At 41.0% G+C, this 27,793-nt stretch overlaps 2 protein-coding genes across 2 annotated transcripts; both read right to left on the reverse strand.

The window, feature by feature from the left end:
* Positions 1–176: 176 nt before the first annotated feature.
* On the reverse strand, positions 177–2,889 carry LOC131472919 (protocadherin alpha-5-like). The gene has a single exon (XM_058650415.1). It carries the CDS (start codon positions 2,626–2,628, stop codon positions 220–222), a length of 2,409 nt encoding a protein of 802 aa, XP_058506398.1. The 5' UTR covers positions 2,629–2,889; the 3' UTR covers positions 177–219.
* A 3,665-nt stretch (positions 2,890–6,554) lies between these two features.
* LOC131473053 (protocadherin alpha-3-like) lies at positions 6,555–27,734 on the reverse strand. Its single transcript, XM_058650570.1, has 3 exons — positions 27,245–27,734; positions 23,998–24,195; positions 6,555–8,437 (listed from the first exon to the last, which is right to left on the reverse strand). Exons 1-3 carry the CDS (start codon positions 27,732–27,734, stop codon positions 6,555–6,557), a joined length of 2,571 nt encoding a protein of 856 aa, XP_058506553.1.
* Positions 27,735–27,793: the final 59 nt, after the last annotated feature.

The following is a 27,793-nucleotide window of genomic DNA, read 5'->3' on the forward strand; positions in this document are numbered from 1 at the left end:
TCCAATGTTGCTGTTTTTATTTTTATTTTCCACTTAAGTGTATTGTTTTCTTCAGCACCACGGATAGCAACACACAGAATGTTGACGAAAGTCAAAAATGTACCTTGTTCCGTCATTCTGGGCTGTGGGGTTTCTAATTCTTATTTACACCTTAAATCTTCTTTGATATACACCGATATAAACTCATGTCATCCTAGAAAATTGTTCAAATGGATATCATTATGGTTCTCTTACCTTCTCTGTATTAGGCAAAGTCTGAGTCCTGGTAAACGTGTCACTTCCGTTAATACTGATCAGCTCCGCATCTACAGGTGGATACGGTGCGGGGAAAACCACGACGTCACTCTTGAGCGTGTCTGAGCTGAAACATACGTCATACTGCTGTGTAGCTTTAGAGTAAGACCAGCTCCCGTCAGGGTGGGTGGTGATCATGGGGGCGCTGTACCTGCTGAAACTGCTGTCTGTCCTGTGGCATTTGACAGCTATTAAACTGATGAGGCTGAGCAGAAAGATGGCTGACACCGACACAATGGCGATCAGCAGATACAGGTTTAGTGAAGTGAAGCTCTCGTCCTTTATGGGCACATGTCTGAACTGAGTCTGGATATCAGCTGAGTTTTCAACCACCATCACCTCTATAGACACAGTAGCTGACAGGGAGGGTTCTCCGTTATCAGAAACCAGCACCACCAAGGGGTGAGTTTTCAGGTCATTGTCACTCATTCTCCTCTTAGTCTTGATTTCCCCGGTGCTGGTTCCGATCCGGAAGAGGTTGTTTCCTTTGGTTTCAGAGAGGTGATAAGAAAGCAGCGCGTTGTATCCAGAGTCTGCGTCTACAGCCCTGATCTTTGCCACAATGTGTCCCGCTTCAACATTATAGGGGATGCTCTCACTGTTAACGGAGCCGTGCTCAGAATAGGGCGCAAGAACCACGGGACTATTGTCATTTTCATCCAGGATAAAAACGTTCACTGTCACGTTGCTGCTGAGCGGAGGAACACCAGAGTCTGTGGCCTGAACTTTGAACTGAAACGTTTTCATCTCCTCAAAGTTAAACGACTGTAGACTGATTATATCTCCATTCTCTGAGTTGATGTTCACCATTGTAGATAATGGCAGTGTGTCTCTGTTACTTTGTAAAAATGAATAAGTCACCTGACCGTTTTGATCGACGTCATCATCAAATGCGGAAACGGTCTTAATGTTTGCTCCTACTGGACTGTTTTCTTTCACATAAACATTAATCAGCGGCTCAGAGAAATAAGGTGCATTATCATTGACATCAGAAACACGAACAGTCACTATGTTTGTGCTGGAGAGAGGTGGATTTCCTTCATCAGTTGCTACGATAGTAACATTGTAGTTGGCCTCAGTTTCTCTGTCAATCGGACCGTTAACTACTAAAGAATAATAATTTTTATAATTTGTATCAAGTTTAAAAGGGGCATCATTTAAAATGACAGCTGTCACTGCACCGTTTTGTCCACCATCTTTATCCATTACAGAGACAAGTGCTATAGCAGTACCTACTTTAGCATCCTCCTTCACTGTGGCTAGTAGTGATGTCACAGAGATCTCTGGAGCATTGTCGTTCACGTCCAGCACTTCTACCAGCACTTTACAATGAGCAGACATGGGAGGTTGCCCTTTGTCACTGGCTTGTGCATGAATCTCAAACGCAGGGTTTTCTTCATAGTCGATTTTACCTTTGACTAAAATTGCGCCTGTGTCTCTGTCCATTTCAAACAAATCAAGAACATGATCCTGACCTTTTTTCCTCAAGGAGTATTCTACTTCACCATTCAAACCCTCATCTGCATCCGTCGCGTTCAGAATGATCACTTTAGACCCTGGTGGAAAGTTTTCAGGGATTTGAACTTTATATAGAGATTTACTGAAAATTGGAATGTTGTCATTAATGTCTAAAACATTAACAATAATGTGTGAGGTCCCTGACTTTGGTGGGTTTCCTCCGTCTATTGCCGTGAGTGTTAGTTTTATAACTGCATCATGCTCGCGGTCTAAAGCTCTCTGCAGGACTAACTCAGCAGACACGCTATCCCCTCCTTTATGAATGTCCAAAGAAAAATATTCATTATGACCCAGTCTGTACGTATTAACGCCATTCTTGCCAACATCCAAATCTGATGCTTCTATCAATCCGAATTTGAGTCCTGGTAAAGTACTCTCAGCAATGTTTAGCGACTGAGAGTTTTCAGAGAAATGAGGTGCATTATCATTAATATCGACAACATGTATTTCTACACGGTACAGCTTTAGTGGATTGTTGATGACGGCCTCTACATTTACAGTGCATTTTGGAGCCTTCGCACAGAGCTCCTCTCGGTCTATTCTCTCGTTTACGTAAAGGAAACCCGTTTTTAGATTTACATCGAAATATTTTCTCTTTGATCCATTAACAATTTGAAAAATACGAGACTCCAACTCTTGGACGTGGAGATTCAGGTCCTTGGCGAGATTTCCAACTGAGGTGCCCGGGTTTACTTCCTCCGGTAAGGAATAAGAGAGCTGCGCCGTGACCGCTTCCCAGGAATAATTCAGCAGCCCGATCACAATGTATATCCGACAAATGGTCGTTCTTCTTGAGAAATTCATAATTATATCCATCACGAAATATCCATAAATGTCAGTGTAGTCACTCCCGTAAAAAAACTCGTGTTAAGAATCAGCTGAATATGGTGGCTCGTTCTTTTCTCTCTCACCCTGCATCTCTTTGTAACAAAGCACACAGAATCATCATGGTAATCGTCAGTTACTGGGTGGAGTCATGTGTTCACTCAAATAACTTCCAGATATCATGGTCTACAGTGTCCCCACGTGGTGATATATTGTATCTGCACCCTCTCTCTGACATGAACATATTTGACTAACCAAGCATTTTCATCTTAATATTCGCAATTCTGCTCAACTGTATCAGTGGGAATGAATGGAATTTGACATAGCATTGTCTCATATTCTCAGCTTTTAATGTTGTATGTATCAAAAAAACAACTTGTCAAAATATACAAAGATGCTCAGAGAGACTTTTTGTTTGTTTGTTTTAATTGTTGACAGATATGTTTCCGCTGCTTGATCTAGACCTCGTAACACACTGTTTGCTTATTTCAGCACCATGGACAACGCCATGATGCGATCTGTGTAGAGTTAGAGGCTTCTGAACTTCAAGTAAAATTACTACTCAATTTGTACGTTTAGATTCAGATTCAAAACATTAAATGTGTCTATTATGACAACGTGGGAAGTTTTCAAGAAGTATTTTCACTTGAGTGAAAAAAAATCCATGAGCAGCTATCCACAGAAAATGTGCACACGCTTTCCGAGACATTATGTGTTAATTGGCATTCTTACCGTTTCTTTGTTGGGTAAAGTCTGCGTCCTAGTAAACGTGTCTCCTCCGTTAATACTGATCAGCTCCGCATCTACAGGTGGATACGGTGCGGGGAAAACCACGACGTCACTCTTTAGCGTGTCTGAGCTGAAACAGACGTCATACTGCTGTGTAGCTTTAGAGTAAGACCAGCTCCCGTCAGGGTGGGTGGTGATCATGGGGGCGCTGTACCTGCTGAAACTGCTGTCTGTCCTGTGGCATTTGACAGCGATTAAACTGATGAGGCTGAGCAGAAAGATGGCTGACACCGACACAATGGCGATCAGCAGATACAGGTTTAGTGAAGTGAAGCTCTCGTCCTTTATGGGCACATGTCTGAACTGAGTCTGGATGTCAGCTGAGCTTTCAACCACCATCACCTCTATAGACACAGTAGCTGACAGGGAGGGTTCTCCGTTATCAGAAACCAGCACCACCAAGGGGTGAGTTTTCAGGTCATTGTCACTCATTCTCCTCTTAGTCTTGATTTCCCCGGTGCTGGTTCCGATCCGGAAGAGGTTGTTTCCTTTGGGCTCAGAGAGGTGATAAGAAAGCAGCGCGTTGTATCCAGAGTCTGCGTCTACAGCCCTGATCTTTGCCACAATGTGTCCCGCTTCAACATTATAGGGGATGCTCTCACTGTTAACGGAGCCGTGCTCAGAATAGGGCGCGAGGACCACGGGACTGTTGTCATTTTCATCCAGGATAAAAACGTTCACTGTCACGTTGCTGCTGAGCGGAGGAACACCAGAGTCTGTGGCCTGAACTTTGAACTGAAACGTTTTGAACTCCTCGAAGTTAAAAGACTGTAGACTGATTATATCTCCAGTCTCTGAGTTGATATTCACCATTGTAGATAATGGCAGTTTGTCTCTGTTACTTTGTAAAAATGAATAAGACACCTGACCATTTTGATTGATGTCTACATCAGCTGCTGTCACCGTCTTAATAATTGCTCCTACTGGACTGTTTTCTTTCACATAAACATTAATCACCGGCTCAGAGAAATAAGGTGCATTGTCGTTTACATCAGAAACCTGAACAGTCACTATGTTTGTGCTGGAGAGAGGTGGATTTCCTTCATCAGTTGCTACGATAGTAACATTGTAGTTAGCCACAGTTTCTCTGTCAATCGGACCGTTAACTACTAAAGAGTAATAATTTTTATAATTTGTATCCAGTTTAAAAGGGACATCATTTGAGATTACAACTTTTACTGCCCCGTTTTTCCCACCATCTTTATCCATTACAGAGACAAGTGCTATTGCAGTACCTACTTCAGCGTCCTCCTTCACCGTGTTTAATAGTGACGTCGTACGGATTTCGGGAGTATTGTCGTTCAGGTCCAGCACTTCTACCAGCACTTTACAATCAATAGTCATAGGAGGCTGTCCTTTGTCACTGGCTTGTGCATGAATCTCAAACGCAGGATTTTCTTCATAGTCAATTTTACCTTTCACTAAAATTGCACCCGTTTTGGAATCAATTTGAAATAAGTCCAAAACCTGTCCCTGTCCTTTGCTTCGAAGGGAATATTCTATTTCAGCATTTAGACCTTCATCTGCGTCTGTTGCATTTAAGAGTATCACATTTGTACCTATTGGTAAATTCTCATAAATGCGTGCTTTGTATAATGGGCTGCTGAAAACTGGACCATTGTCGTTATTATCTAAAACATTTATAATAATTTGGGAAGTACCGGACTTGGCTGGATTTCCGCCGTCAACTGCTGTCACTTTAAGTTTTATAGTGGGTTGTGTTTCTCGGTCTAAAGCTTTCTGAAGCACAAGCTTGGCAGAAACACTGTCCCCACCCTTATGAATCTCTAAAGAGAAATAATCATTTGGACTCAGCTTGTATGTGTTTATGCTGTTTTTACCGACGTCGTGATCTGACGCACCGATGAATCCAAATTTCACTCCCGGCATTATACTTTCAGCAATGTTAAGCGACTGCACATTTTCTGAGAAATAAGGTGCATTATCATTAATGTCGACAACGTTTATCTCCAAACGATACAGTTTCAGTGGGTTATTGATCACAGCCTCGACATTGACGGTGCATGTGGTAGCCTTCGCACAGAGCTCCTCACGGTCGAGTCTTTCATTTACATAAAGAACTCCTGTTTTAAGATTTACATCGAAGTATTTTCTCTTCGACTCACTAACAATTTGAAACATACGTGTCTCCAAATCTTGAACATTAAAATTCAAATCTTTAGCCAGATTTCCCACAGACGTCCCCGGGTTTACCTCCTCTAACACCGAGTAAGAGAGCTGCCCAGACACCGCTTCCCAGCAACAGTCCAGCAGAAAAACAACTACGTAAATGCATAAAGGGCTGTATATCCTCAACGTCGACATGTTTTATCCACCGTGAAGAACGCATGCGGATCACCAGTCTTCAAAGTCCCATCCGATAGTAATTCAATGTCAAAGAGAAATTCCAGATCGAGATTATTCCTTTTTGTATGAGAAATGAACAACAAAATGATGTCTACACAATCCGCTCTTGTACTGCGTCTCTGTGTAACAAAGCCCTGAGAATCACCATCACCATATGAATATGGGAGGAGTCTTGATCAACAACGAGCATACACAACATGTGATGGTCTACAATGTCCCCTTGTGGCCATTTCAAATAACTGCATTCACCACAAAACATACTCACAACCTACATTGGTTTGAATTGTTTAGTCCAAACATGCAGCCAAATATAATTTACCAAAATGAACACACTGCAAATTGCCAAAATCGCTCATTACCTTATTCACAGATGTATGCAAGTAAGGTATACACCATGTCTCACTTTGTAATTCCATAAACGAGGATGTGGTTGGCTTTCGCCAAATATTCTAAAACATGTGAAACAAAATGCACCATGGAATGTGATCATACAGTAATTTTGAGAAAACAGCGGTGAATGTCCCGGATGAAACCCGAAAATTAAGCTGTACATGCGTAACAAAAGTTAAAAAAATGTTTTGCACCATCTATACCACACACACTCTATGGTCAGAACCATGGACAGCGACGTATACTGGTTGCTCGGAAGAAAGATAAAAACGATCTGTTGACTTTACTATGGCACTACTCTCGCTCATAAACTGAGAATCATCACGAAAACGCATTTGTAAATGTAACTCGAACGTTATTACACATTAATTTCACACAACGTAGCGTTTTATATGTTTACTCACCTTTTCGTTACTGGGTAAAGTCTGAGTCCTGGTAAACGTGTCTCCTCCGTTAATACTGATCAGCTCCGCATCTACAGGTGGATACGGTGCGGGAAAAACCACCACGTCACTCTTGAGCGTGTCTGAGCTGAAACAGACGTCATACTGCTGTGTAGCTTTAGAGTAAGACCAGCTCCCGTCAGGGTGGGTGGTGATCATGGGGGCGCTGTACCTGCTGAAACTGCTGTCTGTCCTGTGGCATTTGACAGCTATTAAACTGATGAGGCTGAGCAGAAAGATGGCTGACACCGACACAATGGCGATCAGCAGATACAGGTTTAGTGAAGTGAAGCTCTCGTCCTTTATGGGCACATGTCTGAACTGAGTCTGGATGTCAGCTGAGCTTTCAACCACCATCACCTCTATAGACACAGTAGCTGACAGGGAGGGTTCTCCGTTATCAGAAACCAGCACCACCAAGGGGTGAGTTTTCAGGTCATTGTCACTCATTCTCCTCTTAGTCTTGATTTCCCCGGTACTGGTTCCGATCCGGAAAAGGTTGTTTCCTTTGGGCTCAGAGAGGTGATAGGAAAGCAGCGCGTTGTATCCAGAGTCTGCGTCTACAGCCCTGATCTTTGCCACAATGTGTCCCGCTTCAACATTATAGGGGATGCTCTCACTGTTAACGGAGCCGTGCTCAGAATAGGGCGCAAGAACCACGGGACTGTTGTCATTTTCATCCAGGATAAAAACGTTCACTGTCACGTTGCTGCTGAGCGGAGGAACACCAGAGTCTGTGGCCTGAACTTTGAACTGAAGCGTTTTTAACTCCTCGAAGTTAAAAGACTGTAGAGTGATTATATCTCCAGTCTCTGAGTTAATATTCACCATTGTAGAAAACGGTAACAAATCACTATTAGCACTGTTAGTTTGTAACAGTGAATATGTCACCTGGCTGTTCTGGTTAATGTCAGCGTCAGTTGCAATCACTGTTTTAATAATTGCTCCCACTGGACTGTTCTCATTCACATAAACATTGATGAAGGGATTCGCGAACCACGGTGCGTTGTCGTTAACATCAGAAACGCGTAAATAAACTACACTCGTGCTAGTCAATGGTGGGGCTCCTTTGTCCGTGGCGACTATTGTAACGTTGTAGTTGGAAACAGTCTCCCTGTCCAGCGGTCCATCAACTAACAAAGAATAATAGTTTTTATAGTTTGTCTCGAGCTTGAATGGTACCTCATTTTTAATATGGACATTTACCTCACCGTTTTTCCCACCATCTTTATCTACTATTGACACAAGTGCAACCACGGTACCGACATTAGAGTCCTCTTTCACTGTGTTCAGTAGTGACGTCACAGTGATGTCAGGAGCATTGTCGTTCAGGTCTATCACTTCCACCAGCACTTTACAATGAGCAGACATCGGAGGCTGTCCTTTATCACTGGCTTCTACACGTATTTCAAACGCCTTTCTTTCTTCGAAGTCTATGTTGCCTTTTACCTTAATGACACCCGTTTGGCTTTCAATTTCAAATATATCAAGCACACGATCTTGATCCTTGCTTCTTAGTGAAAACACAATCTCACCGTTCAGGCCCTCATCTGCATCTGTGGCATTCACCGCCATCACTGTTGTACCCACGGGCGTGTTTTCTGGAATTTTTGTCTTATACAAGCTTTCGCTGAATATCGGAATGTTATCATTGTTGTCTAAAACATTAATTGTGAGCTGCGAGGTTCCTGACTTAGGAGGATTTCCCCCATCGACAGCCGTCAGTGTCATGGTGATGACAGGCTGCTTCTCTCGGTCTAAAGCTTTCTGCAGCACTAACTCGGCGGACACACGCTCTCCTGCTTTGTGCACTGCCAACGAGAAATGTTCATTCCGACTTAATTTGTACGTACAGACTCCGTTTCTCCCCACATCTGCATCAGTTGCTTCAGATAATGCAAATTTCACTCCTGGCAAAGTACTCTCTGCTATATACAAATGTTGCTGTTTGCTCGTAAACAGTGGCGCATTGTCGTTTACATCTAAAATGTCGACATCAATACGATACAGCTTCAAAGGGTTATTTATCACAGCTTCTACACTTACTGAGCATTTGAGATCCTCTGCGCAAAGATCCTCTCTGTCTATTCTCTCACTAACATACAGAACACCAGTCTTAAGATTTACCTCAAAGAAATTTCTTTTTGAGCCAGTAACGATTTGAAACAGACGGGATTCCAAGTCTTGTAAATTTAGGTTCAGGTCCTTGGCGATATTTCCAACTGGACTCCCCGGGTTTACCTCCTCTGAGACGGAATAAGAGAGCTGCCCAGATACCGAAATCCAGAACCAATCCAGTATCAAAAACGTTAGATATATCCCAAAATAGCTCCGTCTACATAGTGAAGACATTGTTTTGTCCAATATGAACATAGCACAGTTATTGTAGAAAGTATGGGAAATCAGCCGTTGTGAGCTTTTTAGGTTATAAAGTCTGTTTCTCTTCCACCTTCTTACATCTCTTTGTCACGAAGACTGAGGAGACACCCCTTTCGCCTGAAAACGGGAGGGACTTACAATTGTATCATAGAGTAACGCTGTCGCTGATGGAGCAGCAGTGACGCCACGTGGTGAATAAAGTCACATGCAGAGAGACCAGGGCATGTATCATCACACGTTGCACACATCCGTAGCCATAAGCTTTGAGTCAACACTACACGCTTTTGAGAACAGTTGAAATGAATGAAACAAAATCTGGTCTTCAGCACCATGGATAGCGCATTAGACTGTGTATGACTCACTCACTCACTCACTCACTCTTTTGCACTCTGCACCTCACCTTCCAGTTCTTTACCCCACTCATTTCCTTTTCCACACTTTAACAAAAATAATTATACACTTTCAGAATATCACATGTTTCTCTGCAATGAAGTGTCAGCCATTCTTTAATTTCCACACATTACCTTTAAGATAATTTCAATTATCAACTGTACTTGTATGAATGCAATGTAGTAAACTGGATAAAAACGCAATTGTAGAAATAAATAATACATCTATTTTCACCTTATACCCACACAACTTTCTGTCTTTGACCATCATTCAACCTTGCTGTTTATTTATAATTTTAATTGGAAACAAATGGTGCTGTATGCATGAAGATCACAGGGACATCTGGGTATTGTGGTGCATTTTAGTGATTTTCCACATTCCCACAGACTGTAGTATTGCGTTTATGAACATTACATTCCCTCAGTTATAATCCCAGGATTAAGCCCTGGGTTCAGGAACTCCTGTCCTATTTCCATTCTGCATATATATATATTGATTTGATGTGAAAATATTAATAATCATCACACCCTGAGCTGTCATCTGTTAAACCCAAAATGCAATAGCAATAATAGGGCAAAGAGGATGTACTGCTTAGTTTCTGTAATGTATGAAAATATAAAATACTATGGACTGCATGGAAGGACAATGGATGGCATGCAAATGTAGTTTATTTACATAGAAGCAAAGAAAAACACATTGCCTGGTCCATCAGACCCAGACAGCACATGATGAAATTCAGTGATTCATTTGTAGGTCACGGTCTATGATGGAGGGACCTTACATGACTTTATTGTGGATTATCTTTCTAATAAAATCACATAAGGACCACAGAGCTACAGTTTACTCAGCACTGTATTGAGAGTTCATCCTCTGAAATGCATCAGCTCTGCATTGTGACCTGCTGACACTGTGACCTTTTCATCTAGGCTAAATAATTTAAGTCTCATAACACCTGTGTCTTCATCCCTTACACCATTTTATGAAAGAAAAAACAATGTTTACATGACAACCCATTATTTAATATTATACTGTATAGGCCACATACAGTAGAGGAATGAGATCAGAGACTGTAGTATACCAAATACGGAAAACAACTGACCATACAGAAAAAGAAAATTGTCAGATACAGCTCCTCTAGAAAGCACCTGCAGAGAAGTCAATCAGTCTATTAATAGCACTGTATGCACTAACGCAGATGGTAGCTCATCATTAGCAAGTGTGGATACAGATTCACACATGTACTGCCTTGATTGATAAATCCATAATTGTCTATGCATGCACTTCAGTATTTAACACTGTATGCATTGATGAAAGTCACTTTTCCTGAGGATAAAATAATTGTTTTTGTTGAATAATTAATAGTGAATAAGTGGGTGGTTATGACAAAATACACAGTATTTTCTCCCTTTACACAGGGAGCTGTAAATAATACATTCCAAGGCTAAATACACAAAGTACTGTATGTGCCAGTTAACGTGCCTCTGTGTCTGTGGTTTACCTATCACGTGATGAAGATGAAGGAGAAATGGTACAGTGCACCAACAGCAGTGAGTGTGAGTGGTATAGGTGGGGGAGGTGGGTGGGTCACAGGCGGAAGCAGTCCACAGCAGTTTTTGAGGTGTGTTTGCTGCATTATTAAAGGGCTTTCACTGTCACCAAATATCCTGTATACTAATGATTTCACGCAAGTCCTTTGCGTAGACACCATGTGTGTGTTTGTGAGTTTGTGTGTGTTGGAAGGATGTGTAGTATACTTCTCATTAGTGTGTGAGTAGATGGGGGAAGGGTGCAATCTGAACATGCTCCAAGGCGAGATCCTCCCCCCTTTCCTCTCTCCTTCTGCACAGCTCTCTTGTCTCCATAGCAACACACACACACACACACACCATATGATGACTTTATTTAAAAAAAAAAGGGAAAAAGGGATGATAGTAGATACACTTTTGAGCTGCAGTTCTGTTTCATTCTGTTCTTTATCTTTCAGAGCCAATCTCCCACACTCATACATAGGCCCGGCTGTCCGGGGCTGCAGCTCAGCTGCTCATGCATTGATAATGTAGCACTGCTGCACCATATTCATGATGTCACATCCACTTTAACAGCAGCTCCCACTTCTCTAAACACCCCCACAGCCACGCAGAACGTGTGACCTTTGCGTTTGCCCAACCCACTGTTCCCTCTCTGGGCCAAGGCTCTGGAGACCACCCCCACTTCTGCAGTCTGCACACCACATCTTGCGTCATGTGACGAGGTACTGGCGTCACTGTGCTGTTTTTGTGTGGCGTAGAGCTCATCAAGACACAAGAGGGCAACCTACTCCTTATGTTTCCCTTTATATGCTTTACACGGTTCCCTTTTAGTCTAATGATATTGTTTATTATGACAGATTAAAGTTTATATTTGTGTGCTGAGCAGCTGCTAAACCTTATTCACCTGTTTACATTGTCTGGTAATTCACTGGTAAACTGCTTTGATATGGCTCAAAAAACATTTGGCTTTAGCATCAGTGTGACTGGAACCACACCCAAATGCAGTGGCTTTGTAGAGAGATTTATGGAGACAATGACACAAATGTATTCACAGAACACTGAGTTGAGACATTGCAGAATAGGACAAGACAAAGGAGGAAGGACCTGGGGAAATCAGACAGATGGATAACTCTAAAATAGAGATGTATGTACTTGCTCCTTCCTGAGATGAATTTCAAAACAAGAATACATCTACTCTTTGACACAGAGAAGACAACAGTCACATACAAAACCCTCAAGAGTTGCACAAATATATGATCTATCGCCTTCATGAGCACACAGTATATGAGTAGACAGAGGGAAATAGATAATTATGTGGGACTTCAATCCAACTGGCACTTAATTATTTGTTTCCAAATCTGTGCTCACCTCCACTGGTTTTTGGAAGAAATAGGACAGGGGCAGGTCCATGGAAACATGTGCCAGAACCAGATGAAAAGCAGGCCACAGCAATATGGAGAATGCCCAAACACACACACATGCTCCTGAGACAGAGGCATACTTGCACAGTGCTCACCCATTTTGAAAGTAATGGCTCAATGCCCAAATATTAGTTACTCGCCTGCAAAACAACAGGCAGGAGTAACAGCATGTTGATGTAGTCGGCGTGATTGTACTATTCAGTTGTTATGAGATGTTACTGGGAGACACAACAGTACATCGTCAGTGTAAATAAGTACATTTCTACATTACTGCTGATGTATACTGTGAAGCCATTGTATCCTTGAAGTATAAGGATGTTAATACAATTTCAGATGTAATATGTCAAGATGAACAGTATATTATCATTAATCCAGCAACAAATCATATACAGTAATAAAAGGTAAACATCCGCACAGCATTAACTGCAATGACTCTGCACAAAAGAATGATCAGGATCTGTGTGATTTGCATTTAATTGTGTGTGTGTGTGTGTGTGTCATAGAGGGTGGGGCAGTTAAACAAAGAGAAACATTGTGTGTCTGTATGAATTTCACACATGTATGTTATAGGGCCGTGAGCATGTCATATGTGTCTCCACGTATTTTAAAATGTAACTCAACCAACAGGAGAGCCTCAGTTATGCTTCAACTACAAACTAAAGCCAATAAATAAATATACAGGATGTATTTTACACCCAAAGTTGCACAAAATATGATTGGTCAGCAAGAATCAATGTGACTGTAAGCAACACACTGATTGGCTCAACGTTGAGCCTAGCGACAAAGGCAGCGTCTTATAGATCTCTGATTTCATAGGGAGCACCCGTGATTAATTCACTTTCTGCCTTCCTGTATCCATGGTGACGCAGATGCAGCCCCTTTACTATCCCTCTCTGCGCTTCTGTCCTCCACACCCTTCTTGGTGAGTACACGACGGTACATTTGCCAAGGACGGACATTCACTTCCCCTTTTTACCATCCTATAAAATACAACATTAAATAAAAAAATATGACTTATATGTAACATGCACTTATTAGGAAAAATGTGCTCCCACCCTCTGTCTCTCATTTCCTGCCTCACTCACACAAACAGCTTGAATCAAACATTTCTTTTTTTGTGGTATTAAAAATAAATCTCGCGTCACAGTCGGGCATGGATAACCTAGATTTGTCAATCAAATGAATCCCTGTGAAAGAGGGCTTGGACTGTGTTTGGCTTAACTCAGACAGAATGGAATATGGGGCAGGACCCACTATCTGCAGATCATTATTGACTCAAAACCTCGATAACAATAGATATCACACACACAGTTGCAACATGCTAAATAAATTTATTGACAAACTGGCACACATACTGTCCAAATAAGTGGCGAGTAGGTTCCATTTTTTGCCACAAGGGGGAGCTTTTTCCCCCTTTCTTTTGTTCTCCATATAGTTTCCACATGCACACAGGCAGTCACACTATTGTCAGAGGCAAGGGAAGCTGTAAAGCTTCATATTAGATTAGCACACTCACACATCGGAGAAATTGTATCAGTGGTATACAGATGCACTTGCAGACCGAGTGTCTCGCACATTGTCTCTGTCTGCGGAAATGAAAATGTCAACTCTCCCAGATGTGAAGGGAGATGTGGACGTATCTCTCAATACCTGCACACCCCTATTCATGTTGATAAGTATCTTAAACAAGATTGGATATTATTCCACCACCTGCAACTGAATTCTGCTTAATCTGTAAGCTACTTTGTTCTACTGACTATAGTAATTAATATAATGTTACCAGGTCCAGTGCATACCAGCAACTGTAAAACATTATTATTCCCTCTTTTGGTTGTCTTTTTTCTTTTTTTTCTTTGCACCACTACACTGCATATGTATGCATCAGTGTCTATTTTTATCTTCTGATTAGGCATGCAGAATGCATGGGAAATGCATTACAGGTGCAGGCCTTCTGCACCAGGGCCTGGCCCATTTCTTTCGAAAAAAAAAAGAAAAAAGTCTGAATAATAGAGGAGGGTGCTGGCCTGCAGAGAATCAGATGTTGGAAATGGCTAAAAACGCTTGGTAAGGCTGCTCCACTTACCACAGAAAAAAAAATATAACTCTATTTCTAAAATCATTTCTTCCCTACCAATTATTTAAGCTTGTCCTCACTTGCTTTTGCTCTCTGTAAATAGTGAACACCATTCAGCACTCTTGCCAGCATCAAAACTTAAACAGCTACACAGACGTCACCCTTGCATGTGCAGCAGAAGATGCTTCTTATTCTGTGCTGAGAACGATCAGCATAATGCAACATTCATTTAAGCTTGTATGAGTGTGGTCTGCCAGTTTATTAGGGGTTGCTGGTTTATTAGAGATGTTACTTAATCTTAATGATCTTTTTACAGCTGCATTTCTGGCTTCATGGCATCATATTAAATTGCAGTTCAACAACACTACAAACCTGCAGCAATCCTGTCACTGTTACCAGAACTCTGAACTTTCCCCACCAATAAATCATACACAAAATAAATCACAGAAAGGACTGTACACGAATTTAAGAAACAACTGCATTTGAAACTTAAACAAAATGAGATTTATGGCTTTTATGTATGACTTAACAAAACAAACCAACATATACTTTTTACACAGTAGACATGAAAATAAAAATCAGCATGAATGTATGCAATCTAACGGAGAATGACATCTTAATTCTGTGCTGCTGACTTCATGGCACCAATGAGATGATTCCACCTAATCGCATTAGGGGAGCCCCACAGTAGAACTGTCACTTTACAGAAGCCTTAATCCAGCAGAGCTCGGAGCACCGACAGCAGTGGCATAATGAAAAACAATGCTCTGGCAGACATTTCCTATTGAAACTCGCTTGAAGGAACATGGATAATGTGTTGTTATTTGAGGCGTTTGGTGCAACAAGTAATTCACTGCATTGCATGAACCTACAATGTTTAGTTTCACAAAAAGTAATATTTACATTGTTTACAGTATTTTTATAATCTATTTTTAGTGTTGCTACAGTCTGTTGTTATTTTTTTTATTATTATTATGTGTCTATCTTGCCATTGGCACAACTTTCCACACCACTTATCAGTTAAATACTGAAGCAAAGTGAGGATTAAGACAAACTGCAGGGATTAAATAAAAGCTTAGGGAACACACCAGTCTAACATAAAGACCTAATTTGCAGTAGTCTGTAAATAAGCAAACCAAAGTCCTTGTTTTTGTGTCACTTTTTACGTCAAGAGCAGAGAGAACAGTTCCTCCTGTGGTGGGGTTCTCGCCCTCCTACCCCGTCCAAAGGTCACAATGGTGTAGTCCGATTTACAGTGATGACAGTATTCATTGTGCTCACATCGCAAGTGCAAAAACCCAAACCCAACAAGACTTTTATACAAAAGTTTATACAAAAAGATCTGAATACAAGCAGTACTTAATTTGCTCACTCTCTCTCATTGTCACCTTCAATGTAAGGCCAACATCTCTCTCCCCCCAAAATATGAGAGCAGCTCCCTTTTTATAGCTCTCCTGGCTCCCCCTATTAAGCAGATTTTTACTTCATTATCTGTAATGTGCTTAGATTATCTAGCTCAGTAACTACTGAGGATTATTGAGTTTTGAAGTCCGTAGAAGTATTTTTTTTTCTGAGTCAGTTAATCATGTTATGTTATCTGCTCATTTCTAAACAATCAGGCTAACAGAGTAAAGCATTACGCTGTATGTAGGTCATACTGTATTTTCTGATACATTTAATTTATGATGCATTAAAACTGAAGCTTTTCAAAAACAATTAACCCAGTGTATCATTATAATAAAACTAAATAGTATATTAGCTCCAAAAGTAAAACACACATAATGTATTAATTATCCTCATAGATCATGATCATTCTAATGCTTTTGTATGCAGGTGCACACAATTGACTGAAGCAAAAACATTTAAGCACAAGCCTCAGGAAACCTAGACATCCATATGTAAATTATATAAGGTGCTAGCTGTTCCTAATTCCCAAATCCCAATATTTTTAGGTAATACTGCCACTCATTTGTTTCAACATTTGGAACATTTGATCGTGTTTCACATCTCAGACAAAGCTGCTGTGACAAAGACAAATGCTAAGCTATGCAACAGCATGCAGCAAAAAAAAATATGAATAATAGCCCTGATAAGAACAAGAGATGGAGTAACCCAGCCTCCAAAAGGTGTCAGCCATTTTCTACCAACTTGCACTTCCATATAGAAACAGGAGGAGGCGTACAAGAGAGCAACAGCGAGAGGAAGAGGAATGATGAAAATTAGAGAAATAGATTGTTTTGTTAAATCACGAGAATGTCGAGATATGGACATTTACATGAATATGAATAACAAGCAAAGGAGAATAAACCAATAAAATGAAGAAGATGAGAGGAAAAACACACAATGCTGTGGTAATGTAGGGGAGCGATGGCGAGAACAAAGACGGGAAGAGGCTGCGAGAGAGAGAGAGAGAGAGTGTGTCAGTGGGAGGAGAGAGTGTGATATGAGTCAGACGTACAGCATGAACGTTCGTCTTTCACACCCATGTTTCATTGTATATTTTTTTTATCATTACTATTTTTTTCATACTCTGCACCCAGTTGATAAATTGGTGGGGAACATGAAGACCGTTTAATAATGAACACACCTACATACCAACATACACACACAAGTGTGTGTGTGTGTGTGTGTGGTCGTCACATGAGCTCATTCTCACGATGATATGATACAATCGTAGCATCAACCAGTACCCGTTTGTTTTTTTGTTTTTTTGTTATTATTGTTGTTGTTTTTTTTGTAATGACAGATGGTATTTCTAAAAATAAACACAGCAGACCAGTGTTGCAAATTGAATCGCTTCGTGTGGGATGGAATGACTCACTTTCCTCTGTACAGAACAACTCACGTGGTTCACACTGGGGGGGAAAAAAAGAAAAAGATAACCAGATGTCCAAAAAAAGGTTGTTTCAAAAATGTAGATTTGTTTAGTGATAAAAAAAAAAAAAAAACTCTCTCTGCCATGTGATCACACACACTTGATATTGCTCTGTGCAGCCCTTAAAGACGGATCATTCAATGGGATTTCTGGAAACAAGAGGAGTGTATGAACAGAACATTATGTATTGAATTGTATTATAATTTGTAGTGAAAGCCAAACAGACTGAGTATTATGTATCAACCTATGAACAAGTCACAGAAAATTGTTTTTGTTATGAGTAATCAATGTAAACTAAATAAATTATTATCAAAAAAAATTATTACTGTAAATATTTAAGTAGGGAATATTAAAAAATAACAGCAATATGCTTGCTTCACCATAAACAGGTTGATGAAAATTATCTATCACGATTAATGGGGCAAATAGCCACAGGGCGACAAGACTGGATCCGTCTAACAGCAAACATCTGGTCGTCAGAAATAAATACAACATATGGTATCAGACAAGCGTATGTCACTGAGTGTGTGACCGTCTACCCCCTCAGCACGACAGTGAGCAGTGTAAAGATACCGTTAAGAAGTCAATCCTCTTACCAAAGCTACATCCAGTGGGTAAACTGACTGTGGGACTCTCACTATATATGCTGTGTCAATCAGAGATCACAACCACATCCTCCTAACCCCATCTCCAGATCGCAGTATAGTTTACCAGCCACAACGGGGGAGGGACTCATTCAATCAAGTATCTACTTGATGGCTGTCTGCTTTGCACACAGCCTGGCGCTGAACCCTGCAGTCAGTTCAATCCTCTTGGCATGCAGTGTTGACCTCAGAGCAGAAGCAGATGTTGTGGCTATTTGAGCACTGAAGACAAACAAGAACAGTGCAGACCTACATCTGTTCCTATCCCTGTTAATTCAGAGAAAAATAAACTATTTAAAGATAGTTGTACTTAACAAAGCCACCTGGTGCTTATACAGACAGATAGTTGCAGTTTATCTAGTATGAAAGTATACGAGTTAAACACTGTCACTGTGTTATTGCAGGTAAATTACTGCATTGTCATTTCATTAAAATAAAGCCGGAGTGTGCATCATTACAATGCAGCACCCTGAGCTCAGTCCATCTCATCCACCAGAGAATCAAAGTGACACATGAAGATAATGTGTGCGAAGAGTTTTCATTTGTGAAATGCTAATGCATATGAAAGTTCACCCAGCTATAACACCCCGGAGAGAGGCCCCAGTGCCTCGATTAAGCTGCAGTGGAGTGATTCTAAAAGTAGTGTAGAAAGGTCCAACCAATAGGACTCATCCACACCGCCATGAGTCAATGAACTGAGAGGGAATTAAATTGAGGGCTTATATAACTGAGTGGAGGAGAGCAGAAAAGGGTCAGATGTGCTCAGACAATACCAGTCACAAGAACAACAATACAAGCATCAAATGTGAGAAGCCACCACACACTGACTGAAATGTTTTATCCACAGTGAGCAACGCATTTCATCTGTGGCTTGCTCAGGTTCATGCAGCTTAATTGGACCAGTATTCACACTAATCATCACACAAGTGTTCAAAGTATTTTTAATATTTCTAATGTTTGATGATTTTGTTTTTAATTGTTCTTATTTTCAATGCACTGCAGCAGTGGCTGATCCACAATGCCCTCATGGTTCACCAACCCCAAAGTCACCTTAATATTCTGCAGAGTGAAGGTGCTGACGCACGCACTGCATGCACGCACACACACACACACACACACACCAGCACATAAATGCACAAGGTGAACACAGAAGAACTTCAACCCAGAAATACTGCACAAGCATCCATCACCAATAACAGACACAATCCCAGTGTAATAGTCAACAACCAAAGTTGCCACACTGCATCCCCTCCAACATTCAGTCACACACCCACGCCACACATTCTGACTGACAAACAACTCTATAATGCTGTGACACAGACTACTAGTTAAAATGCTTAATAGCAGAGCAGTAGTCTGAATCAATCTCATGTAATGTTATTACCATATGACCAAAACACACATGAACAAAGACGTTTATAATGATGTTGGTGCAGAGATACACATTTGATTATCATTGTGCAAGTCAAGTACTGTGCTGAGGGTGTTGTTGCACTGCAGGGCCTAACCCAACTTGTCTCTAGTGCCAAAAGTCAAAATGAAAAACAACATCAATGTTCTCTGTGGCAGTGCTGAGCTGCTCTGTGTTTACCTTCTCTCCTTTCACATACAGAGCTGAAAGAGTTAAATGATACTGCCATTACATTACATTCTGCTTGATCATCAGTTATTTATGATTGAGTGACTTTAAATCGATAATCAGATAGATCATACTACATAATTTGTAAACAAGAAAGCTCTCTCTCTCATACACTCACTCTTTCTCTCTATCAATATATCTCTCACACACGGAGAGAGGGGTAGAGCACACCAGTAGGAAAGAGCATTGATAGAATGATAAAATAATACTTGCCAATTCATTCAATGAATTGAATAGCATATTAAGTAATATGGCCTATGATACAGCATCTATATAGGCATCATATAACAATATACACACATATATTACACTGTTATTAATAGAAAGCCAGTTAAACTGACACAGGCCAGTCATTGTTACTGTTTGGTCGTTTTTGCATTTTCTTCCAGAATCAGCTGTGAAGGTTTGCACTGAGATGAGACTTAACTCTGAAATAAATTACAAAAGCCATGTTTCCATGATCTTGTTACTTGGTGGAACATCTTATTTGTGGTGCATTGAATAAGTATTTCTCTCCTGTCTATGGTCTTACAATAAGGTAGTTTCGACATACTTGAAAATGTGCATTGTGCAGATGCACGTGTTGACGAGCACGAGCATGTGCGTAAAAGTGCGAACCTAAAGATGGTAGCTGTTTTTGCTGCACCCGGCAGTGTGTGTGTGAGAATTAGATTAGCATCATTATTGCTGACCTCAGTGTGAGTGGTGTCATCCTCCAACAAAGCTTGAGCAAGAGAGAGAGAGAGTGCCCTACTGACACACAACACCAAATGCAGCATCCACAGCCATAGCCCTACAGGCATGAGACATAACAACACAGGGGCTAAAGAACATGTGGCAGTAAGAGAGAGGGGACAGACGGCAAAAAGGAAGACAAGAAATGATAGGGAGACAGAAAAGGGTGGCATGTGAAAGACGAAACGAAGGGCAGACATATAAAAGCGGGTAAAGGAGGCCAAGAGTGGGTGGGGGAGGGGAAGCTGCAAAAACTGAGCAGGGAGTGCATGCCACTCTGTGAAACAGCAGAGGCAGAACAGAACAGACTGTACTGCAAATAGTGGCATATTAAAGCTTTACAGTCACAGCGTTCAAACAAAAGCCAACACATCACCTGTGAGGTATGTTCGTCCTAAACAAGATATTTTATATTTTGCAATGACACATGCTGGATATTTCTTTGTACTACCAAGCACATGTATAGCTGCATAAGGATAGTAAAGAGAAACTGACATAGAATAAAGAGTCTAATATACAGACAATGTAAAATCAAACTGTGACAATACCTGAAATCCGCATAATCAACTTAACAGCCTTTGATCAAGTTCTGATTTAGGAGCTTAATTTCACTAAAAACAAACATGTTACCCTATCATGGTACTTCAGAAAAAAACATCAAACCCAGCTTCAAAACAAACCAATTTTTCAAATGTATTTTTTGCTCTGGAAACTAAGCGTTCATGGATGAACAAGCAGACAGAACCACTCACACTGAACTGCATAGCTCATTGTGTGAAACACTGGGTTTATCTTTGTCTGATATTGTAAGGTCTTGTCCTTACTATGTAGAGTGTCTCGAGATCATGCGTGTTGTGATTTGGCACCGTAAAAAAAACATATTTGATTTTGTTATATCCTGAGGAGATGAGGAAAAACATGGAATATCAGCAAACAGCAAATATCAAATGGAGTCAAATTGAGTGAGGGAGGTGGATCCAGACAGGTTTGGAAAGGGCATGTTTTCTTGTTTTTTTGCATGTGCAGAAAACACATGAACTAAGGCCCATTATTTTAAGCTGTTCAAGTGACACTGCACACAGCACTTACTCTGCTGCTGCTGCTGCAGCTCTGTCTCCTCTCTCCCTGACATTTTGCCCATTCTCTCACTCTCTCTCCACATGACACCAAATATGGTTATTTAATGAGGTGGTTGCTCTCATTCATTTAACAAAGACAACAACATACACAGACTCACAAAATGTAAGGACCATTGCTCTGTGAATAATTTCAGCGCAGACACTTAGCATGCAAATGCAGTTGCACAGATCTGCTGAGCCAGTCAAGCAGACCGATAATGCCACTCGACCAAGCAGCCACACCTCCAGAGAGAGCAGACAGAAGGGAAATAATACTGTGCTCTGATTGCAGTTTGTTGTTTATAGTAAGATTGCTTATGGTTACAAATATGAAGTGCAAGTTATAGTTTAAAATTAGTTTGCATCAATCATACAGACAAACAGTGTTGAATCAGTAGTGGTTAATGTGTAATTCTTAATGGCACTATTTGGAATTCATTCTCTCCTAATGTTCCATCGATCTAAAAACAAAGCAATAAAAGTGCTTCTAGTACAGTAAGAGATATACACTACAACCTGTATCTTAGTGTAAACGGAGACATGCATTTCTGATCCATTGACATCACCCTGCATTTGTATGTGATTCACTTGTTCATGACATCAATATTCATATTCTTCTCCTGGGCATCTGCTATCCAGGCACAGTTCACTTTAGCACTGTAGCTGAAAAGCAGCGTGTATGATGCCTCGCACATTTCCTGTCTTTCCATCTCTCACACAAACACGTTCACATACAATATTCATACACGTACACATGCAGTGCATGAAAAGGGGCAGCTCTTGCTTTTTACAGGGACACTGAATGAAACTGGATCATGGAACAGCAATGACAGTGTGTTCATTCCCCACTTAATGAAGCCTAGCTGCTGCTGCCTTAGACTGAATCTGCATTGATTTTTTTTTCCCCACCCTACAGTCAGACTCCACAATGGTTTACTGCTGCGGTCTGTTTCACATGATTTTCAGTGGATCAAAATAACCAATCCGCTTTAAACAAAGGGAAATTTAATGACAGCTTCAAATGCCTATTTGCCTAACGGACATTTTCCAGCTTCCAGGAAATCTAAGGTTGACCCAGTTGTTTGTCCTGCCTTCAATATTCCTCCTATACCATTCGCCTCCTGATTCATGCAAGGGTTTTGTTGACATAATCCATGTGTTTCTCTATATTAACCAACTTTCAGAAAATATCATATATGTGTGGATGAGATACACAAAAGCCACTTCCCCTCCCCCCTCTGCTGCTCTAGAGCCCCCCCTCCTTCATCCTCTCTTCTGCTGCTGTTGCTAAGATAGCTCAGTGCATGCTAGTCTGTGGAAACCAGTGAGCTCTGAGAGGTGGATCTCCCATCCTGTTGCTATGGGCAACAAACAGTGTTCAACAGAGAATCAGGCTTGGAGTCTAGTATACAGAACTTCACACAGATTAAAATATGACCTATTTTGTTGATCAAAAGGGATCATGTCCTCCAATAGAGTGTATATATGTGAACTGCTTCCAGTCTTTCACACCACTTTCTAGTAACCTCCTTGTCCAAATAATAGAAAGCTAAATTATCCCCCTTCCTCTCATGTATGTACGCCTTATGTTCAATCTCGATGCATCTGTTCTAAATGTGTGGTTCAGTATTTTAACATTATGATCTGCATCTCAAGTCAGAAGTATTCTTAGAACTGCCCTGACACAAGGCAGCTATTTTTACCACCTCAGATGTTCTCCTGTCAGGGAGCACTAGAGTATTTGCATGACTTCCTGGGACTATAGTAGATCCTATACTCATTCTGGTACTGAATACTTCTTGATTACTGATAGAGAGTCAACAATGGATTATCAAAATGAAGTGTTACCCATTTGTTACAACATCAATAAAACCTAAACTGTAAACGACAGGGTGCCAGTCAAATCACCTGCTTCACCTACATTGATGTAAACGAAACATGCAGCTCAAAATTTACTGAACGAATCAATTAATAAACAAATGAATGCTAACAGAAAAAAGCAGGGATTCCCTGGAAAGAAACTCTTACCTCTTCACATGTTCTCCTCCTGTCAGGGAGCACTAGAGTATTTGCATGACTTCCTGGGACTATAGTAGATCCTATACTCATCCTGGGTCCAACTAACATGTATCGTTTCTCTCCAGATCTGTACTGGATGCTGTGGCACAGTGTTCCATCATAATTAGCCTCCTGTAGATATTTAGAAGTATAGTCTGTGGTCTTTGAACACTGCATTGCAATCAACACAATGATACTGATGAGAAAAAGAGCTGAAACTGAGCCCAAAGTTATCATCAGGTAAAAAGTCACATTAGTGTCCTCATCTGCTTTTGTTGAACTTTTAACATCAGAAGCTGCAAAAGCTTCTTTGGGCTCCACAACTTTGACAATGACAGTAGCTGTTGCTGAGAGTGAAACGTTCCCATTGTCTTTGACCAGTATGACCAGTTTATGCTCAGCCTCGTCTGTCTCTGTGAATGGGCGAAGTGTTTTGATCTGTCCTGTATAGCGGTCCAAAGTAAAGAGACTGTGCTCAGTCACTTCCTGCAGTGAAAACAATAACCAGCCGTTATATCCTATATCAGCGTCATAGGCTCTGACTTTAGTCACCACGTATCCTGCGTTCACATTGCGGGGAATCTCCTCCACACCTTGAGCAGAACCGTTCGAGCTGACTGGATACAGGATGACTGGAGCGTTGTCGTTCTGATCCAGAATGAACACGTTCACTGTGACGTTGCTGCTCAGTGACGGAGTTCCGGAATCTGAGGCAACAACGTGGAACTGGAAAGTTTTCAGTGTTTCAAAGTCAAAAGCCTTTAACGCCATAATGTCTCCATTTTCGGAATTAATGTTTAGAAACGAGGCAACTTTTTTATCATCACTCCCATCCCTCATAATGTGATAAGAAATAAGGGCGTTCTCATTTTCATCACAGTCAGAGGCCCTGACAGAAAATAAAGAGACTCCTTGGATGTTGTTCTCTGTGATATAAAACGAATAGGGGCTCAGTGCAAACTTTGGTTTGTTGTCATTTACATCAGACACAACAACACTTATTGTCTTTTCAGAGGATAAAGGTGATTCACCTCCATCTTTTGCAACTACTGTAACATCATAATGAGACTGATATTCTCTGTCCAGAGACGATTTTGTGACAAGAGAATACATATTATCTTGTAGGGATGGATTTAAAGTGAACGGAACACTCTCACTAATCAAACAAATTACTTTTCCATTCTGACCAGAGTCCAAGTCACTGACACTAATCAGTGCCACGGTTGTTCCAGGTTTAGAGTCCTCTGCGATTGCGCTAGAAAATGATGTTACCTCGATTTCAGGAATATTGTCGTTTAGGTCAACTATATTTATAATTACGCTTTTGTCCGCTTTTAAAGGAACAGTGCCCCTATCCGATGCCTGTATGTCGATTTCATATCTGTCTTTTTCTTCGTAGTCCAACACTCCTTTAACAGTTATTTCGCCTGTGTTTCTGTCGATGTCAAAAAATTTGCGCACATTTTCATTAACATTTCTTCCAAAGGAGTAGACAACTTCGCCGTTTGAACCGTCGTCTAAATCAGTGGCGTTCACGTGAATGACCATTGTACCAACACGCGAATTTTCGGGAAGTGAGACAGAATACGCGTCCTTTGTGAACACAGGTAGATTGTCATTAACATCCAAAACCTCCACTAATATCTCAGTAGTTCCTGTCTGGGGAGGTTTTCCTCCATCAATGGCAGAGAGTATCAGTTTGTGATGTCTTTCGGTTTCTTTGTCTAGAGATTTTTGTAAGTACAAAATAGGGATTTTACCATCGCTGCCTCTGTCTTTTACCTCCAAACGAAAGTGATCATTCTGACTAAGTTTGTACTGTTGAACTGACAAGATCCCGCTGTCAGGATCACGCGCAGCTTGCAGCTGGAATCGTTCGCCAGGTAGCGCTGACTCAAATATCTCCAGTCGCGCCTCATTTTCGGGGAATTTGGGACTGTGGTCATTTATGTCTTGAATCTCGACCGAAACATAATGTATTTCTAATGGGTCCTCCAGCACGGCTTTCAAATTTATTAGACATGTACTACTACGCTCACACACCTCCTCCCGGTCTATTTTCGTATTTACATATATAATGCCATCGTTCTGGTTAACCTGAAACATCGGGTCGTTCGAGCCAGACACGATCCGAAATCCCCTTGCTTTCAAAACACCGAGATCCAGACCTAAGTCTTTAGCAATATTTCCAACCCGAGTTCCTTCTTTGAGCTCCTCAGAGATGGAATATCTTGTTTGGGCGGAACACACATCCCACAGTATACACGTTGCTGCCATGAGAGCGACCAGTCGCGTCGGCCATCCTCCACATCCTCCTCTTTCTGCCATATTTGAAAGAAAAATGGACTTGAATCCACAACCATACGAAAATGATTAAACCACAAAACAGACGTCAGCCATCAAATATCCTGTGTAAAAAAAAAAAGGAAAACGTCTTTAAAGGGCAGCGATTTGCACATCCAGACCCAGAATCCACAGCTACGCAATGCCGCCTTCACCGATGAAATGCCAAGCTACCATTTAGGGGAGGGGTTTGTTTTTACGACATACTGAACAGGACTGCTTCTGCAGTGACATCATGCGATCAAATGTAGGCTTGCCTGAAATAATTAGCAGTATTCTGGTGTTTTAAAATTGACTGCACTATTTTTCTTAGTTTCTTTCTTTAAAAAAAACAATAATCGGATGATATCAACAAGCAATTAAAAACAATCATAAAATTAATTTCACTTCAGAAACATCAAACAATGACGCTGATGTATTAAGCAATGAGCTGGAGTTACGAACAAGGCTGTCAAAAAAAATCTATGTGATGTTTATTTTCTTTTAGCATTTTAACTGAAATGGCAGCGTTCACCGAATCAACTTTCAGCACCACGGACAGTGACGGCGACCTCATGCATTCACACAAGTTGGAAGAGAATACAGTGCAGTCTAAGTTCTGACACGAGTTCTGCATAGGCTATAACGTGGAGGGAAACACAACAACACATCCTGCACATCCTCAGATATCCAACATCGTTAAACACGTGCCCAAAACAAATGGACACGATTTCAGCTAGACAATACAGATTCTGCTTTTCGTCAGGAGTGTTCTGAAATAATTCGGACTTGGGTACGTTTATGTTCTAATATGTGACCACATGCATTCAACATATTTTAGACATATGTGATGTAATTTGCCACAAACGTCAGCAAAATAATGAGTAATTTCCTAGTCAAAATATCTCGTTTGAGAAACGACTGTACATCCAACCACCTGTAAACCAATAACACCTTAATTCAATGACACAACTGACCCATTTCACTCATATCCTATAATCAGTTTCTACCTGGCTTTTTTGATGAGGTGGTGTGATTATATATTTTTGCACTTGAACAAATGAAGTTATGCAGGTATACCCTGAAGAAGATGACTTTTCTGATACAAAGAAGCATGTCTTACCTCCTCAGACACTCTCCTCCTGTCAGGAAGCACTAGTGTGTTTGCATGGCTTCCTGGGACTATAGTAGATCCTATACTCATCCTTGGTCCAACTAACATGTACCGTTTGTCTCCCGATCTGTACTGGATGCTGTGACACAGTGTTCCATCATAATTCGTCTCTGGCAGATATTTAGAAGTATATTCTGTGGTTTTTGAACACTGCATTGCAATCAATACAATGATACTGATAAGAAAAAGAGCTGAAACTGAGCCCAAAGTTATCATCAGGTAAAAAGTCACATTAGTGTCCTCATCTGCTTTTGTTGAACTTTTAACATCAGAAGCTGCAAAAGCTTCTTTGGGCTCCACAACTTTGACAATGACAGTAGCTGTTGCTGAGAGTGAAATGTTCCCATTGTCTTTGACCAGTATGACCAGTTTATGCTCAGCCTCGTCTGTCTCTGTGAATGGACGTAGTGTTTTGATCTGTCCTGTATAGCGGTCCAAAGTAAAGAGACTGTGCTCAGTAACTTCCTGCAGAGAAAACAGTAACCAGCCGTTATATCCTATATCAGCGTCGTAGGCTCTGACTTTAGTCACCACGTATCCTGCGTTCACATTGCGGGGAATCTCCTCCACACCTTCAGCAGAACCGTTGGAGCTGACTGGATACAGGATGACTGGAGCGTTGTCGTTCTGATCCAGAATGAACACGTTCACTGTGACGTTGCTGCTCAGTGACGGAGTTCCAGAATCAGAGGCAACAACGTGGAACTGGAACGTTTTCAGTGTTTCAAAGTCAAACCTTTTGAGCGCCATAATGTCTCCATTTTCAGAGTTAATATTTAAGAATAGCCCGCTACCCCCACCACTGTCTC

The sequence above is a fragment of the Solea solea genome, chromosome 14 (assembly GCF_958295425.1).
Source record: "Solea solea chromosome 14, fSolSol10.1, whole genome shotgun sequence".
Taxonomy (NCBI): Eukaryota; Metazoa; Chordata; class Actinopteri; order Pleuronectiformes; family Soleidae; genus Solea; species Solea solea.

Excerpts from the sequence above, each read along its gene's own strand:
- LOC131472919 (XM_058650415.1), bottom strand. The coding sequence starts at position 2,628 with ATGGATATAATTATGAATTTCTCAAGAAGAACGACCATTTGTCGGATA.
- LOC131473053 (XM_058650570.1), bottom strand. The coding sequence starts at position 27,734 with ATGGCGCTCAAAAGGTTTGACTTTGAAACACTGAAAACGTTCCAGTTC. Across the intron at positions 24,196-27,244 it reads TGCAGCTTCTGATGTTAAAA|ATTCCGGAACTCCGTCACTG; the intron begins GTTCAACAAAAG and ends TTGTTGCCTCAG. Across the intron at positions 8,438-23,997 it reads CGCTGATATAGGATATAACG|TGCACAAAGCAGGAGAGCGT; the intron begins GCTGGTTATTGT and ends TCTCGTTGGCAG.